The 17,698-nt window shown below is 47.0% G+C and overlaps 2 protein-coding genes across 2 annotated transcripts in view; both read left to right on the top strand.

Annotated features, from left to right (window-relative positions):
* Positions 1–8,167, top strand: part of MAP4K5 (mitogen-activated protein kinase kinase kinase kinase 5) — a gene marked incomplete at its 5' end in the record, with an annotated part of 80,889 nt that extends 72,722 nt beyond the window's left edge. Inside the window, 4 exon segments of the mRNA XM_034767959.1 lie at positions 374–466; positions 2,617–2,687; positions 5,576–5,631; positions 6,786–8,167. Coding sequence (XP_034623850.1) covers positions 374–466; positions 2,617–2,687; positions 5,576–5,631; positions 6,786–6,873 — 308 coding nt within the window. The 3' untranslated portion in view covers positions 6,874–8,167.
* A 4,288-nt stretch (positions 8,168–12,455) lies between these two features.
* CDKL1 (cyclin dependent kinase like 1) overlaps positions 12,456–17,698 on the top strand; it is a 35,307-nt gene continuing 30,064 nt past the window's right edge. Inside the window, exon 1 of the mRNA XM_034769801.1 lies at positions 12,456–12,951. Coding sequence (XP_034625692.1) covers positions 12,784–12,951 — 168 coding nt within the window. The 5' untranslated portion in view covers positions 12,456–12,783. The remainder of the gene's footprint in view (positions 12,952–17,698) is intronic.

Here is a 17,698-nt window from a genome sequence, read left to right as displayed (position 1 = left end):
GGGGGGGGGGGGCTTTGGGGAAGGGGTGGGGAATAGGCGGGGAAGAGGCAGAGTTGGGGCAGGGCCGGGGGTGGGAAAGGGGCGGGACCAGGGCCCCATGGAGTGTCCTCTTTTGTTTTTTAAATATAATAACCCTACTTTAGGAAGACTTTTAGCAAAGACTCAAACATACAGATACATATACGGTCTTACCTACTTGTGCATTAATAGAAACATGCTCTTTGATTCATTCTGTACAAACTGTAAAAGCCAGACATGGGAATAAAATACTCTTAAGCCTGAAGGTGGTAGTTAGCATTTGATATGTAAAGCTGTCTATAATCCTTTTCAGCAACGGGTTTTGAGCTTGATTTTGTCCTTTTTTTCCCTTGAGAATTTGTGAAAATTGTGAATTTACAAGGGAAGCTGAAATCGAGCAAGAAGCTGGCCTCTGAGCTAAGTTTTGATTTCTGCATTGAATCTGTAGGTAAGTAAAAATCTCCTGACTGGTTCTCAAGAACTGAGCCTTGAGCAGAGAAGATTTTATCTTCAAATTGCATGGCTCTTTCTAGCCGAGGTTAGTTTATTGCCTGACACTGCAAAAGCTTATTACTTGGTGTAGTGCTTATTGCGGTGAGTTGTCTCCTTGACTGCATTGACTACGTAGGGGGATAGGCTAGATGCCAGCTTGTGTTTGCAAGACTGAACCTGATCTTTGGAAATTCCGGTCTAGTGTAATTCCTGCTGGTTTTAAATAAGATGTCTCCTGTCTTGATTAAAAACAAAGAAATTGCTCTCCTCTGTTCCTCTTCGTTTCTAGAGCACCAAGAAACGTTTTTATCTAAGGGGTTTTATTGTAGCAATAAATTAGGTTGGAGCAATTTTTAACAAAGCTGAGATTTTACTTAAAGAAACCCTGCAGATAGCAATTTAGCTCGCCCATACCTTCTTAATAATACACAGCTCTTACACGGTGTGTAGCAGTCTTGTTTTTGGAAGGTGTGCCATCGTCTCTACACAACAGCACATTGTTATGCTGAGAGTTCCTGCCATGATCCCCAAAGTGGGGATTTAGTTTACTGTACGTTAATTATTGCAGAACTGGAATTATTTAAACTTGTTCTGGAACCAGAGTCAGTGGTGAAAAGCCTTTAATAAAAATCCCAGTTTCAAGATCAGCTCACTCTTACCCAGCAGTTCCTTGCCGTTTGGAGCACTGGGTTCCTTAGGCATCTTCCCTTTGGCAACCGATTTTTGGGGTAGCTTTTTTAAAAGAATGAATGTCACATGGTCATCTGTCCAGGCAGTGCAGGGTGTTGTGTAACAGACTCTCAGAACTGGTCAGGCTGTGAAGGGACATTGCAGTATTTTTTTTTATTTGACACGTGGTCCTTTCCTACATCATGAAATGTTATAATTATCCAGTTGAATTCTCAGTCAGAAAACTTTCCCTCCATTCCCAGCAATCGACATACACGGTCATTTATACTGTAATGCAACTACACTGCGTAAACAGCTTTCCTTTGACACGCTGAAGGGATGAATAGATGGAAAGATGTATCGAGGACTCTTGCACTAATTGTCTAGCTCACTTTGCAGATGGCTATTCAGTGAATGGTTTCTGGAATTTATTACACTCTAGGTGGCTCTGGGGAGCCTCGGTTTTATAATGTAGGGATTGGAATAGGAATAAGTAGCTCTTCCTGGTTTATGACAGGAGAAGGGGAGCAGCAAGTGCACATGAATCTAAGGGCATGTCTGTATTGCAGTCGGAGGAGATTGCTGCTTGGGTAGACGTACTCATGCTAACTTTAATCCAGCTAGCAGGACTCAAAATAGCAGTGAAAACACAGCCGCATGGGCTAGGAGTGTGAATACATACCCCGGATTCCGAGTGGGCTTGTGCAGCTGATGCTGAAACACATGCAGCCAGATGCTTGCTGCTGTTGCTAGCTGCACTAGCCAAATTCTCGCTAGCACAGGCATGCCTCCACGAGCCACAGTCACCCCACCAGTTGCAGTGCAGACATACCTTTTATGTAGAAAAAGGTACGGTTTGTTGATATGTTTGAAAAGCCCAATCACTAGTTTATAAGTTTCAGCTGACTTCATTGAATGCCAGATGCATCAGCTACTGAGCAGCATGCCCCGTTAGTCTCTGAGAGATCACATGGGAAACAAGCAGGCAGGGCCGGCTTTAGGCCGATTCCCCGGAATCGGGCCCTGCGCCTAAGAGGGCCCCGCGCCTTAGGCACCTTTTTAATTTTATAATTTTTTTTACTCACCCGGTCCGCTCCGGGTCTTCGGCGGCATTTCGGCAGCGGGGGGGGGGTGGGGTCCTTTGGTGCCGCGGAAGACCCGGAGCGGACCCCCCGCCGCCAAAGTGCCGCCGAAGCCCTGGACCACCGCCGGGTATTTGAATCGGGCCCCGCAGTTCATAAAGCCGGCCCTGCAAGCAGGACCTAGAAAAATAGCATGGCAGTACACTGTGTAATATTCACTTGGTGCTTCCTAGAGCCTGAAATTGTGCATTAACATCTCAAACATACTTCCTGTACTGAACCCACCAGTGCTGTCTTTGATCAGAGACAACAGAACTCCTTTCAACCCATTGGTCTAATTTTGTTTTTCTTGTAGTGTGCCTTCAAGACAGTGTGCTGGCTTTCTGGAAACATGGCATGCAGGGCAAAAGCTTTAAGTCAGATGAAGTAAGTACTCACCTGGTCTTTCCATAATTAATTTAATTTAATTTTAACTCCTCTTCCCCTCGCACCTGCTTCCAGGTTGCTGATTCTGATTGTGGCCCTAAATTGCTACCATAATACAGTAACTCCTCACTTGACATTGTAGTGATGTTCCTGAAAAATGTGACTTTAAGCGAAACGATGTTAAGCGAATCCAATTTCCCCATAAGAATTAATGTAAGTGGGGGGGGGGAGGGAATTAGGTTCCAGGGAATTTTTTTTCACCAGACAAAAGACTATACACTGTGATAGACCCAGGCCAGTTGGGAACAGCAGAGTAGCAGAAGGGAGATATACTGGCCACTGGATAAGTAGTTTTCTGTTCCCTGAGTGACCAGAGCAGGGGCTGCTCCAGGCTAATAGACACCTGACTCCAATTAACCTGCTAAGAGTCAGGTGAGGCAGTTAAGCACCTGACTCTAATTAAGGCCCCTCTGATGCTATAAAAGGGCTCACTCCAATCAAGCCAGGGAGCCAGAGGAGAGGAAGTGTGTGTGAGGAACCGGGAGCAAGAGGTGTGCAAGAAGCTGAGAGTGAGTAGGTGTACTGCTGGTGGACGGAGAAGTACAAGCGTTATCAGACATCAGGAGGAAGGTCCGGTGGTGAGGACAAAGAAGGTGTTTGGAGGAGGCCATGGGGAAGTAGCCCAGGAGTTGTAGGTGTCGTGCAACTGTACCAGGAGGCACTCTAGACAGCTGCAGTCCACAGGGCCCTGGGCTGGAACCCGGAGTAGAGGGCGGGCCCGGGTTCCCCCGCATACCTCCCAACTCCTGATCAAACAGAGGAGGAATTGACCTGGATATAGCTTCTACCAGAGGGGAAGGTCTCTGGACTGTTTCCTGACCCACAGGGTGAATCTGTGAAGCGAGCAAATCCGCCAATAAGCGCAGGACCCACCAAGGTAGAGGAGGAACTTTGTCACAATACATATACACAGTATAAGTTTTAAACAAACAGTTTAATACTGTACACAGCAATGATGATTGTGAAGCTTGGTTGAGGTGGTGGAGTCAGAGGGTGGAAGAGGGAGGGATATTTCCCAGTAAATGCCTTATTGCTAAATGATGAACTAACACTCGGCTGAGCCCTCAAGGGTTAACACGGTGTTAATGTAGCCTCACACTCTACAAGGCAGCACAGATGGAGGGAGGGGAGACAGCATGGCAGAGAGAGAGAGAGACACACACACCATGTGTGTTAGAGATGTGCATTGCCCCTTTAAGTACACTGAGCCCACTCTAAGTACATTGCCTTTTTAAGTAGATCCGCAAGTTGAGATAGCAGCTACTGCCAGCAAGCTCCCTCCATCCTGAGCCCTGTTGTGTCATCTCCCCCGCTCTGTGGAGATGGGGGTAAAGGAGATGGGGGGCAGGAGCAGGGCGGAGGGGGACACCCTGACATTAGCACCTCTCTTCTCTCCTCCCCCCCCCTTTGCACAGCAAGCAGGAGGCTCCCAGGAGCAGCTCCAAGGCAGAAGGCAGGAGCTGCACAGGGGTGTTGGGGTGTGCGGGGGAGGGACAGCTGAACTGTTGGCAATTGATAGTTTGCTGGGCAGTTGCCGCATAGGGAACTTAGGGGAGCGGGGAGCTCATAGGGGGGCTGCCAGCCCACCCTGGTTCCAAGCCCCCACCAACTAGCTCCAACGGGCTGCTCTTCCTGCAAGCAGTGAACAAAGCAGGCAGTTGCCAAACAACGTTATCAGGGAGCATGTTCTCTAATAGATCAGCAACGAAACAACAGTAACCGGGACGACTTTCAGTGAGGAGTTACTGTAATAGTGTGTGGCTAGTCAGTGTCCCTGTTTTGGATGGTCAGATGCGTGTTCGGACATTGCTCTCCTGCGCTGCGCTGGGGGAAATGGCATGCAGGCTTTTTCCCAGGCCACACAAGAGGGCATCTACTAGTAGCACAGCACCAAGCTGAAACTAAAGAGGCATCAGGCAGGTGTGTCCAGAGAATGGAGAGGGATGGGCCCAAGCATGTTGATGTTCATGGATTCCAAGGCCAGAAGGGACCATTGTGATCAGCTAGTCTGACCTCCTGTGTAACATAGGCCAGAGACCTCCCCCAGAACAATTCCTAGAGCAGATCTTTTGCCAAAACATCCAGTCTTGATTTTAAAAATCAGCAATAGAGAATCCACCACGACCCTTGGTAAATTGTTCCAGTGGTTAATTACTGTTACCGTTAAGTGTGCACCTTTATTTCCAGCCTAAATTGGTCTAGCTTCAACTTCCAGCCATTGGACTGTGTCATATCTTTCTCTGCTAGACTGAAGAGCCTGTTATCAAATATTTGTTCCCCATGTAGGTACTTACAGACTGTGATCAAGTCACTACTGAACGTTCTCTTTAAGCTAAATAGTTTATATGAGGCGTGTGGCTCTTGGGCCCACCCTAAATATCATCAAAGGTTCAGAAAAACCTTTATACATTTGTGCCTTTAAACCTTTATACAAATTCAGGACGGACGATTTGAAGGGCTGGCTCAGAAAATTTAATTCTAATGAAAATTCATCTTGTGAAAATCAAATTGATAGTGTCTCTTTAACTCTGCACAGTGGTGGATGAAATTCAATCTCTCTGCTGAGATTTAAGCAAAGTACCCTCAAGTCCACCATCTAATCCTGCAGTGTGCTAATCATCACTATTACAAGCGATTTAAGATTAATCTTGTGAGGTCTAATCACTAAGCTGTACTTAGTGCCTGTATAAGGTTCTATATTTTGCACTAAATCTTATTTAAAACTGTAATTTGAAGAAACTGGCTGGCTATTTTCTCTTCTAAATCATATTCATGTATTTTACTTCACCAATACAAAGGAGCTTTCCACTAATCCTTTTCTTTTGCAGGTTACCCAAGAGATTTCGGATGAAACCAGGGTTTTCCGCTTGTTGGGATCAGACAGGTAGTTATATTTAAGAAACTTAAATCTTGTATTAATTTAAATAAGTTAGCTGAAAACTAGTTAAAATGCAACTACCGTCCAGAACGGTTCTCTCAGACCCTTGTGTGGGGGGAGAAAGCTGGATGGCAATCTAGCTTGTTGCTCAACACTGCCACCTTTGGTTGATTTTTAAGAAGTGATTGTGATTAGAACCAAAGTGAGTTTGGCGCCATCTTCCAGTCTAAGTGCACGGCGTACTTTGACATTGCTTTTAGTAATATGAACACAGTGTACCTAGAATATGTAAATCCCCACGCAATAGACCTGTGGGGAGAGAACGACCCACGTGTAACAGATGGTAGTCATGTTGCTCCAGGCCCTTCAGGAAAGTCCTGGTTCTGGCGATCATGGTTTGGATTTTGAGGGAAGAATTATATTCATGAATCACCTAGAAAACCAGCTTGTAAATGTTCTTTCCTTCTGTGGGACTTGAGGTCTGGAATAAGATAGCAACAAACCTAAGCGACTTGTTTTGTTTAACACACGAAGCTTCGTTTTAATCTCAGTCCCTGAAACATCCGGCTGAGTCTCTTCAGCAAAAGCAAGCAGGGAACAGGTGCAGTCTGACTGGAGCCACCAGCTTAAGGGAGATGCTCTTTGAATCCAGATTTGTCACATTAGCTGAGACTGCTTCAGCCTTCTCGGCTTTGTGCCGTGTAGCCATGTGGTTCTTACGAGTCAAGAGATTGTGATCTAGGCCCGCCGACAGAGCTTATGCCGCTCATGGAGGTGGGTTTTATTATGCCGACGGGAGAGCTTGTCTTCACCACATGTGTTGCAGAAGCACAGTTGTACATCTAGACGTGGCCTTAATTTCCCAGACCTGAAGAAGAGTTCTGTGTAAGCTCGAAAGCTTCTCTCTCTCCCCAACAGAAGTTGGTCCAATAACAGATGTTATCTCACCCACCTTGTGTCTCTAATATCCTGGGACCGACATGGCTACAACAATGCTGTTTACATAAGTTAAATAGGCATTAAAGGAATATCAACAAACCTCTATCACCTTATGAGCCTGTGAACAATGGGAGTTGCTCCTCTTAATATTAATATTTAAACCGTGGGATCTCTGTTTTCCAGCTAACCCCATTCTGTTTTGTGCTTGTGTTTACTTGCAGGGTTGTAGTGTTAGAAAGTAGGCCGACAGAAAACCCGACTGCACACAGCAATCTCTACATCTTGGCTGGACATGAAAATAGTTACTAAGCAACAGTAACCCAATGCAAATAACAAGAGAATGAATCCATCACATAAGGAAAAAAGAACCATTAAGGAAACTCAAATACAAGCTGGACTGTAACTTACGTTTTCTCTTCTTGATATCTTAATTATCTGGTTTGTAGGGTAGAAATCAATATTGTACTTTTCACAGCTGGAAACGGCTAGTTCTGTCTCTTGCCACTGTGTGGCTGGTTATATCACGTTTGCTTAATAAAAGCTATCAGATAAATAGTCCTTTATTTGTTAATCCTAGGGAAACACAGCCTTTAAAAAAAAAATGCAATAAAGGTGCCATAAAAAGTTAGTTATTTACTTCCTCTGGGTTGTCCTTGTATCCTGTAGATATAAATATAGTGCCGGCCAGTCCCTCTTTATACTGAGTCTTATTCTTAATAAAGATGATTTGCGTAGGAAGTGAAAGGATCAGCAATGCTTTTCATTTTTAAATCTGCCATTCTGTATGGCTTTGTAAAATAGACTATTTAATCTTTATTTATTAATCTGCTGCTAGAGTGGTGTAATGTATCTAACTTTTAGCAAAAGAAGGTTGCAGAGCAGCTTAGCATTTTTTACAATTGTATAAAGATTTGATGATTCTTGGTCCTTGTAGAGATGTAGTGCATTGTTGAAGGGGGTTATAGTACAATGTTGGTGGTTCCTGTATAAATGCAATTTTGTACAACCAAGTATTTTGTATTCATTTTGCCTACAGAGTTGCCATAAAAGGGAGTTTCATATTTACTGAAATAATAGGTGTAGAGTATATACAAAATGTAATATTGACACCTGAAACGTTATTAGCGGGTGGGTGTGTACAGTATAGGTGTGAGTGTGTGTGTGTGTGTGTGTGTGTGTGTGTGTGTGTGTGTCATTGACAGGCAGTGTATATGTAAAATATACATGCTTTATTTTCATAAATTAGGGATAACCTGTGTGAAATTAAACGGAAGGGTAAGTGGATTGTGCCTGGTCATCCTTAAGGAATGAAAATAACGTATCCAGCTGCCCACAACGTGTATTTTATTTATACTATTCCAGAGGGGAGCATGTAGGGCAACTATGCTTATAAGCTTTTTGTATGTATAGTTGCTCACCTTGTTGTTTGTCAGACTGTCATTTAGTGATGGTTGTTTCCCAGCTGTATAGTATAAATATCTATGATAAGAAGCAGTATTCTATAATAAAGCTTTGAGTCACGTCTCCTTTTACCCCTTCCCCCCTTTTTAGTTTGTCATCCATACTTTATCACCTTATTCCTCCATTAAAGAGTCACATTGCTTCCTATTGTCTGTGCTCATTAATTAACATTCTGATGATACCCTGGACAATTAAACACTACCAGATAGACTGCTGTTCAGATCCTGTATAAGGGGTGTTACTACCCCAGAATAACACTCTAGCCGCGATGTAAGCAGAGGCTGACACAGTAGCAGTTATTTAAAGTTAGGGTTTATTTTAACACTTAATTCTACTGTATACTGGGGTGTCCCATTCAATCTCAATACCTGCTAAATTAATAGGGGGGAAATACGTTAGAACCTTCACAATTCATTTCAATAACAGAACCGTGTAAATGTAACAATACCAAAAGGCTTTGTCGCTAAGCTGTGGTGACAGATTCTAAGGCAAACATGAGTGATTTGATGTCCTCTGATGCGCCGAGAGATTGAAAAGCCTCATTGTCCTTTTGGAAATCAAACGGCTTGATTCATAATGAATAGTGCTGAAATTAACAATGGGTAGTTGGTGCATGTGAGGAATCAGGAGGGTCATGTCTTGTTTGGTGCATCTAGAGTTCATATTGTTCTGATCTCTTGGCGGGAAGATTGAACTGCATAAATTTAAAGGCTTTGTCCACTTAAGTTGTCATTCAAACCTAGTTTTGTAGTATTGATCTGACAGTTAAGTCAGTGTTTTTAGTTCAGAAATTGTATTGAAGTTTATAAAGACCTTACAGATATTCCCAAACAGTACACTGAAGATAGGATAATGTTGAAATAATGGGGCTAATTATAAATTGTATCAGAAATCTTACAAGAGTAGCACACGAGTTTTGTATTTCTGAAGAATTGGGAAGGAGTTTGTGTCATTATATTATTTTGTTTTCTAAAGCAGTGTTTTGGATACTAGGGCCCAGCTGATTTCTTCCTAAACTGTGTCCAGGAAATCGCAGGGACTGGCGCCAGTCCAGGGGCTGGTCGTTGAGAAACACTGGTCTAAAGTAGTCTTCTCTAGGAGTCTTCACTAGTTAACTAGGGGGTGAGAAGAGGCCTTGAAGCTTCTGCTCCTCAGGTCTCTTGGGGAGAAACTCACTGCTCTGTCGATCCTGCTCCAGGCTGCCCGGGCGTGCGTGTAATGTACTGAATAATTGAATGTACAAAAACTCCGTGGCGATTGAGATTTTTAACAGAATCCCAAACGGCAAAGCAAACTAGATAAAAATATTTTGTTTCTGCAGATATTTTTTCAGCTGTGTACGTATTTGAGCGAGAGAGGGATTCATTTAAAATACTTTCCAGCTGACTTTTCAAATGAAAAGTTTTAACAGATGGTGGTATCAGAATGTCCTTGTATTATCACTTGGCTTGTTGCAGTAAAATAAGTCACAAACTTGCAATGGTAGTTAGCTATATTTTCTAGTATAGAAATGACTTTTGCCATATGTAAAGGTGATTTATTCCTGAGGCTTGGTCTACACCTAGAAATGAGATCTACCAAGCTACATCACTCCGAACTGGGCAAAATTTCATATCCTGAGTGCTGTAGTTGGGTGAACCTAACCCCTACTGTCAGCGTGGCTAGGTTGTCAGAAGAATTCTTCTGTAGTGGCATAGGTGCAGTGGCTTTAGTGTAGTCTTATTCTAACTGTATTAGAAGTAGGACACATCTGTGAGTATGGCATGCTTTAAAACAACAGAAGAAAAGGTACAGCTATAAAAATGCCGTACAGCAAACATCACTTTGACATAAACGGTCTCTTCCCACATGACTTGTAGCTGCTATCGACATTTGAAGTCTGTCTAATATTGTTTATACCTTGTATGTTCTATAACATTTCAACCAGGATAAAATACCCCAGGGTGCAATTATTATCACTAAATACCAGGTTAGCTCACAGCCTCAGGACCTTTGAAAGGTGGCAAAGTATTAATTATTCTGTGAACAAGTTTTGTATTCAACTTTAAGACTAAAACAGGCTCCTCGAGTTCTTTGAAATGCAAACAGCAGATTAGGAAAGCAAAAGGGGTTAATTAATGTGATCAAATGTATTGTAAACTGAGAAACAGCCGCAGTGGTCGTGACATCTGCATTAGCTGAGGAGGAAAGGTGCAACACATCAATGAAGCCCCAAAGTGATTCCAAGCAGAGAGGTGAGCCCTCGGAGGATGGCAGCTTGCTGCTGAGAGGAAACTTTCTGACGTGGATGCTGGTTTTTAAACGCTTGCATTTCCGCCAGGTAGGAGCTGAGGCTGGACTTGTAGACTGTTTAGCTAGACTTTCCTGCGTGTGTGTGTGTTAGGGAACAGTGGGCGAGGTAATCTCTTTATTGGACCAGCTTCTGCTGGGGAGAGACCGACACGCTTTCCAGCGCTGCTCTTGAGCTCTGAAGAAGAGCTCTGTGTCCCTGTGAAAGCTTCTCTCTCACCCACCTTGTGTCTCTAACGTCCTGCGACCAACAGGGCTACACCACCACTCCAGTTATATTCTCTCTGCTTTCAGCCTCCCTGCCGCGTGCACTTTATTTGCTGTCTAGAAGCCCTGTTCTAGGTTGGTTTGGAACAGTGGGAGGTAAATTGATACCTGACTTTAGGGAAGGCACGAGTAGGGCTCACTTTCTTGGCTGAAGACGCGGGCGTGGAGGCCTCTCAGCATTGGATTCTCCCAGGGAGATGTAGGCTGATGCAGGTGCAAGGAGAGCAGGAACACCCTCTGCTGTTCCTTTTTGTGTACCTGGAGCCACTTGTCAGGCTAATGTACTGCTCCCACCACCCCACAGCTCAGCCTGCAGGAGCTGCTGCGTTTAAGGGCCTGCGGGCTGCTTTTTGAACATGAGTCTCTAAGGGTACCTCTCCCCAGCCTTTCAGAGCCAGCCTGGGGCCTCTAGAAAGAGCTGTGTGGGCAGCACTTTGAAGTGGAAGCCCCCCTCCCCCTCCCTGTGCTGTAGAGTCCCAGCTGCACCTTCAAAGCCCTGTCTACACTTCTATTTCAGAGCATTAACCCGTCTGTCAACTGGGGTGGGGGCCTGGCTCCAAAACGCTGTGTAGACATCCCCTAACGGGCTAGCGCAGAGGTGGGTAAACTACGACCTGCGGGCCACATCTGGCTCATGGGACGCTCCTGCCTGACCCCTGGGCTCCTGGCCCGGGAGCTCGCCCCCTGCCTTGCTGTTCCCCCTCCCCTGCAGCCTCAGCTCACTGCGCCGCCAGCGCAATCCTCTGGGCTGCGAGCTCCGTGGCCCTGACCCAGTGCTCTGCTGCGCGGTGGCATGGCTGCCTGACCCAGTGCTCTGCGCTGCGCGGTGGCGTGGCTGCCTGACCCGGTGCTCTGCGCTGTGCGCTAGTGATGGTGTGGCTGGCTCCAGACAGGCGGTGCGGCTGCCTGTCCTAGTGCTCTGGGCGATGTGGCTCTAGCGCCTCCAGGCAGCACAGTAAGGGGGCAGGGAACAGGGGAGTTGGATAGAGGGCAGGGGAGTTCTGGGGGTCCTCAGGGGGCAGGGGTGTGGATAAGGGTTGGGGTGGTCAGAGGGCAGGGAACAGGGGTGTTGAATGGGGGCAAGTGTCCTGGGGGGACAGTCAGGAAGGAGAAGAGAGGTTGGATGGGGTGGTAGGGGGTGGTCAGGGAGCAGGGGTGGTTGGATAGGGCAGGGGCCCCCGGGGGTCGGATAAGAATCAGGGGCTGGGCTACGCCTGGCTGTTTGGGGGGAGACAGCCTCCCCTAACCGGCCCTCCATACAATTTCAGGAACCTGATGCGGCCCTCAGGCCAAAAAGTTTGCCTGTCCCTGGGCTAGTGTGTGGGGCGAGCTATTTCCATGGGCCGGAGCTGATCCAGTGGGGGCACTGTCACAGCTGCGGATGGTGCTGGGGGCTGGATCTTGGCTTTGCAGAGCAATGACTCTGGAAGGGCTGGGGCAGGGCTGGGGGCTGTTGGCATTAGCGCCCCAGGGCGAGTGTGTGCAGGGCAGGGATCCGGCAGGCCAAGGCCCCCTGTTCTCTCTGCAACACCAGAACAAGTGGCGTTTTCATGACCATAAACGGTGTCGAGGTTTAAAACGATAAAGGAAATACGGTATTCCCCACTCCCGCACCATTCGCCTGCGGAACTCCCTGCGACAAGATGTCACGGAATCCAAGAGTTTAGCAGTCTTCAAAAAAAAGGCGGGGGGGGGGGTCCTGATCCTGGACCCCGCCCTGAGCCCCGCCCCCCCTTGCCACGTACGGGCAGCGAAACGCTCCTGCCCCGGGGGGGACCCAGCCTCTGCCCACCGCCCCGCTTGGCCCCGCCGGGGCTGGAGACGGATCCGTCCCGGGCCCGGCCCATCCAGTGTCGGCTCCTCCCAGCGCGGCCGCGCCTCCCCCGGCAGAGGCAGAGGCAGGTCCCCTGGCAACCCGCGCCGCCGGCAGGCGGGGAATTAAATTTTAATTCCCGAGGGCGCCCGGCGAGCCAGGGCAGGACGCGAACCGGGGGCGAGCTGCGAGCTCTGCTCCGAGCCGAGACGCGGGCGATTGGCCGCTTCCCCGCCCCGCCGTGTGGCTCCGGCTTTGGGTCCTGGGGGATGCGGGGCCGCCGGCGCTAGTGCCGCTCTCCAGCCCCGGCGCACTCGGCTCAGGTGCCTTGAAAGGTCCCCGCCTCGCCCGAGCTCGGAGCCGGCCCCGGAGAACCTGCTCGCCGGGCCATGGAGAAGTATGAAAAAATTGGCAAGATCGGAGAAGGCTCCTACGGGGTGGTGTTCAAATGCCGGAACCGAGACACCGGCCAGATCGTGGCTATTAAGAAGTTCCTAGAATCGGAAGATGATCCGGTTATAAAGAAAATCGCCCTGCGAGAGATCCGGATGTTAAAGGTAACGGGCTGTTCGCCCTGTAGGACTTGACACTGCCCCGTTGTGACTGCGTGTGGCTTGGGTTGGGTTTAAACTCTCAAAGGTTTTGCTTATTCCGATTCAAATAACATCTTGGGGCGGTAATTTCCCCAAACCTCGCTAACCCAGATACCAATATCAGCTGTCTCTGTATTTAGCCTGGTATTTCCCAAAGCAGCCCAAGGAATCCCATTGGCTTTCAGCGGGATTTGAGGCGCTATCTCCCCTCTGCTCTTTGAAAATGACACTCTTCGTGATTTTCAAAATCTAGCAGCTATTCCCACTTCTGCGCACAGAAGGATTGGGACACGAACCGATTCTCCCTGTGGCTTTCCAGTGATGGTATAAATCTTCCCTGCTTACAAACTACTTGTGTCCTGAGCAGCAACAGTTCTTTATCATCCTAGCTGTTGTGTAGAGTGGTGACAGCACCTGTAATCACAGCTATCCTGAGCTGTCTGGTATCTCTATCATCAACCATGTTTTGGGGTGTAACTGTTCTGCATGAATATCCCAACAGAGCTGATTTTAATTCTGGGGAGAAAAGTGCAACAACAATCTTTTCCTTTATCAGTAGTTTTTATTAGAGGGAGGAAATGTATATAATTCTTAAGTATCAGAGGGGTAGCTGTGTTCGTCTGAATCTGTAAAAAGCAACAGAGGGTCCTGTGGCACCTTTAAGACTAACAGACGTATAGGGAGCATAAGCTTTCGTGGGTAAGAACCTCACTTCTTCAGATGCAAGGTGCCACAGGACTCTCTCCTGTTCTTCTTTTTGTTGATTTTTATATAATTCTTGTGGCTTTAGATGATGGTTGCATTGCTCTTGAATATAAAATGGCTTAATGGTCCAAACATTCATTTTTCCTAAGCAGTCTTTAAAGTGGGTAAATCAACTGGGGTAGCCAACAAAGCCCCCGCTGACAGAGCTGAGCTAGTTACATGGAGGTTGTGTGGTCGATTTCCGAGTACCTTTGGTAGTAAGATTTGCTAAACAGCCATTTGGTTGATGCAGCGATAGTGGTACCATGCTGCTGGGTCATCCTTACTAGCGACTGTGTGTAGTAGGGAAACACATGGTCTTGCTGATGTTAAGGGAAGTCTGAGAGTTAAGACTTGGAGCACTTGGAGGAACTTGAAATTCACGTGTGATGGGGAGAATGTGTAGTCTCAATCCAACGCGAATACGTGTGTCTCACTTAAAATGTAAATTGAACTTGTTCTAACTAGTGTGGCCCCAAGAGGAATAGATTAGTGATGTCCGTGCACTGGCATTGTACAAACATCACCGTTTTCTCAAATCTAGCTATGAGGCCAGATGCTGCTGTACTTACTCGTGGGGAGTAGGACCTTATTCTGCGAGTGGCCTCGTTGGTAGGGAAGCCAGACTTTTGGCCCTGAGTGTGTGTGTATATAAGATACCTCCCTACAAGCCCACCAGAGTTGCATTGATTGGCCAGCAGCAGCCCAAGAAGCAGACCTTCTTTTCCCCAGTTCGGTTGTCTCTTCCTAGAGTAGCAATGCTCGTGGTAGGTGGCAAAGCTGGGTTGTGGAGCATGTGCAGACCACCACCACTTCAGGTGTGGAAGTGCCGCTGTCTTGGGCCTTGATCCTGCAGACCTGCCCCTGTGAGTAACATTCAGCTCGTGTTTGAAATTGCTTGTTTGCGTAAGGGCTTGGGGTGTGGGGCCCTTAGTTTGGAGACACCTAGTGACTCCTGTTCACTAGTTAACTAGGGGGTGAGAAGAGGCCTTGTAGCTTCTGCTCCTCAGGTCTCTTGGGGAGAAACTCACTGCTCTGTCGATCCTGCTCCAGGCTGCCTGTGCGCGCGTGTTAAATTCATGTATGTAAATTAATAAGGTTTATTTATCTCTGTATGTTTCACAATAAAATACAATAAATACTTTAAAACGGTGTAAGGAACCATCAGAAACGGTGCTTGTAGTGCGCTTAAATATGACCCATATTAACAAAAAAAAAAAAAAAACCCTAGGGAAACTCCCAGACAACCAAACCCGTTCCTATTCACATGGCGCCAGGTTTATATAATTTTTGGTGCTGCCCAGAATGGGTCCAAGCAGAGCCGTCCCATCCATAGGACAGACCGGGGTAACCACCCCGGGCCCTGTGCTTTGGGGTGGCCCCACGCTTCAGGGGGACATGGGGTCCAGGGCGGCCTGGGGGCTTAGTGGGGAGCTTGGCGCCGGCAGCACCCAACAACCCAGCCCGCCCCTGCTCTGCCCCCAACCCTTCCCCCAAGCCCCTGCCCCCACCCTGCTTCTTTCCGGCCTCCACCCCCTTCCCGAAGCGACGCTGGGAGCCGGCGGAGCGGGGCAGGCTGGGGCCAGGTTGCTCGCTGCTGCTGGCGCCAGGCCCCCTGCTAGCCCCCTCCCCCAAGGTTGCCCTGGACCCCATGTCCCCCTGGGCCCCTCAAAGCCCAAACACTGGTGAAGCCAGGCCCACGTTCTTAAATACTGGTGGAGCAGGGGCACCGTGGGCCCATATAACTCGCCGCCTATGCTTATTCAGACATCTAAGGCTGAAAATAGACATTGTGGAACATTGTCATTTATATAAGCCGTAAGTCAAGAATTTAGGATGCTTTAGCCCAAAAAGCCTGACAGAAAACATGGAAATATTCAGTGAAGGGTCTTTTTAAAAATGAACTTTATTTAAAGCTCAATGTTTAGAGATTTCTTTCCCAGTATTAGCATTTCCCCCGTCTCTGGTTTCTACCTGGCATTTTTCCCAGACTCCACTTTCTGCTTGGCATTTATGGAGCAGTGGCAGACCATTATCCGCTATCAATGTTCTTTTCCATTATCTTAATTTGCTTGTTGGGAACCAAGTAACGTTTCTGTTGCTGTAAGTGTGAGATTTCAGTGTGTCACAATAGTTCTGAAAACGTCCCCAAAGCTGCTCTTGCTATAAACCATGGTCCCGTTTGGTATTTTATTACACGTGTTTATATAAATCTGTGGGGTCCGGATGCGAGAGAGGCTGTGAGAAGACTGCTGAGTCTTACTCCTGTTTCCATCCCAGTCGGTGGTAGAAGACCCATTTGTTTCAGCTGAAGCAGGATCGGACCCCTGTTTATAGTCATGGTAGTGACTCCAGAACCATTTTAGGAAAAAAGCACCGTTGGTGCAGGGTCAGGCTTGATGGGGAATATAGGTTTGTTGCCCTGCCAGGAACAAACTGGGAAACTGCAGTTCTATCTGTTTAGATGCATAATTCTTCCTAACAAACTGCATTAAACTTTATGTGAACATTAAAGATTTGCAAACGAACATAATAGTTACTGAAGCTACTTGTCAGAAGCCTGGATGATAAATGCGTCTTCCCCACACCCATAATAATCAAGAACCCAACAAGCTGCAGGGTCATCACCAAAAGACGTGTGTTTGGAGTGATGTTGATTTAACAAGTGGAGACCTGCTCCACTATCTTTTAAACATTTTCTTTGTAAATAGTAACGGATTGTTTGTTTATGTATTAATTAATTAAGATATTTCTTGGCTTAGGCAACACACTGTTTGTCCAAGATCAAATGAGATTATGTTTCATCAGTGAAAAATGTAAGCCCCCTGATAACTAGTTGTTCTGCAGAGTAAATATTTTGTGGACAAAGGCTTGTGTAACTAACAAGCTATGGTAGCTGGCTCCAAAGGATAGCCAGAGTATGCAGAGAGTTTAAAGGAGTACCATTGTGTGTGATGGCTTTGAAATATACAAAAGGTACTACTGTGAAAACAGGGTCAGTCTTTGTATAAACCGTATCCCCGACAATAGAAACCCGATACTGACTGTTTGTAGAAGGATGAATTTCAAATGTTGCCAGCTGATACAGTGCTGTGCGTAGGGCCTCAGTTCACAAAACGCTCAAAGGTATATACTACAAAACATAAAAGGTGGGCGTGGCTTTTAAAAGAAATCCAGCTCTGTAGGGTGTATGGCTTCTGGAGGAGTAGGCTTCAGATGGAGAACGGGCCTTTGACAAAGAGCTACTCGCAGATTGCAAACAAACACATTAATTATTATTATTCTGCGTTATAGAGGCCCTGGTGGAGATCAGGACCTGTTTGCGCTAAGCACTGTAAAAATACATAGTCTGAGACCGTCTCTGCCCCAAAGAGTTTACAGCCCAAGTAGACAAGACAGATGAGGGATTAGAGGGATCGGGATTTGCCAAAGGTCAAACAGCAGGGCATTGTCATCTTATCATGTACGACCAGCTCCACCACTGCTGATTCCACAGAGATTTGTGTGCTAACGGCTCCAGAACCTTTCCTGAGTCTTCACCCAGCGACGGGGCTGCCTGGGAAATGGCGTTTGCTTGCTTTGGAAAGTGCCTGTAGCAGGCACTTAATCTGCTGGAAAACCTTGATCCCGGGGAACCCAGCCCCAACGCTCATTCCCAATAGTACTGTGCTCAGGCGAAGCCAAGTAGAGTTTTAAATAATGCCCGAAGGAAGAGCTGTGTGAAAGCAGGGTGGGAAAACAGGGCAATGAATTGACCAAGCAATAGGGGCTCGTGCGGTACTCGGTGTCCACTTGGTTAGACTTAGTTGGGGATGGGGAATTCCACTGGAAAGACACTTGAGTCAAGAAGACCCTGCCCTGGCCAGAACAGTGGGATGTACAGCAAGGTCAGCTCTGCTGATTTCATTTGCCTTGGGTGGACATAGGAAGAAAGGGTCACTGAAGACTTTGGACCTTATCCTATGAG

Source organism: Trachemys scripta, chromosome 4 (genome assembly GCF_013100865.1).
Source record: "Trachemys scripta elegans isolate TJP31775 chromosome 4, CAS_Tse_1.0, whole genome shotgun sequence".
NCBI lineage: Eukaryota > Metazoa > Chordata > Testudines > Emydidae > Trachemys > Trachemys scripta.
Note: the sequence above shows the minus strand (reverse complement) of the source record. Positions and strands in the feature narration are given on the sequence as shown.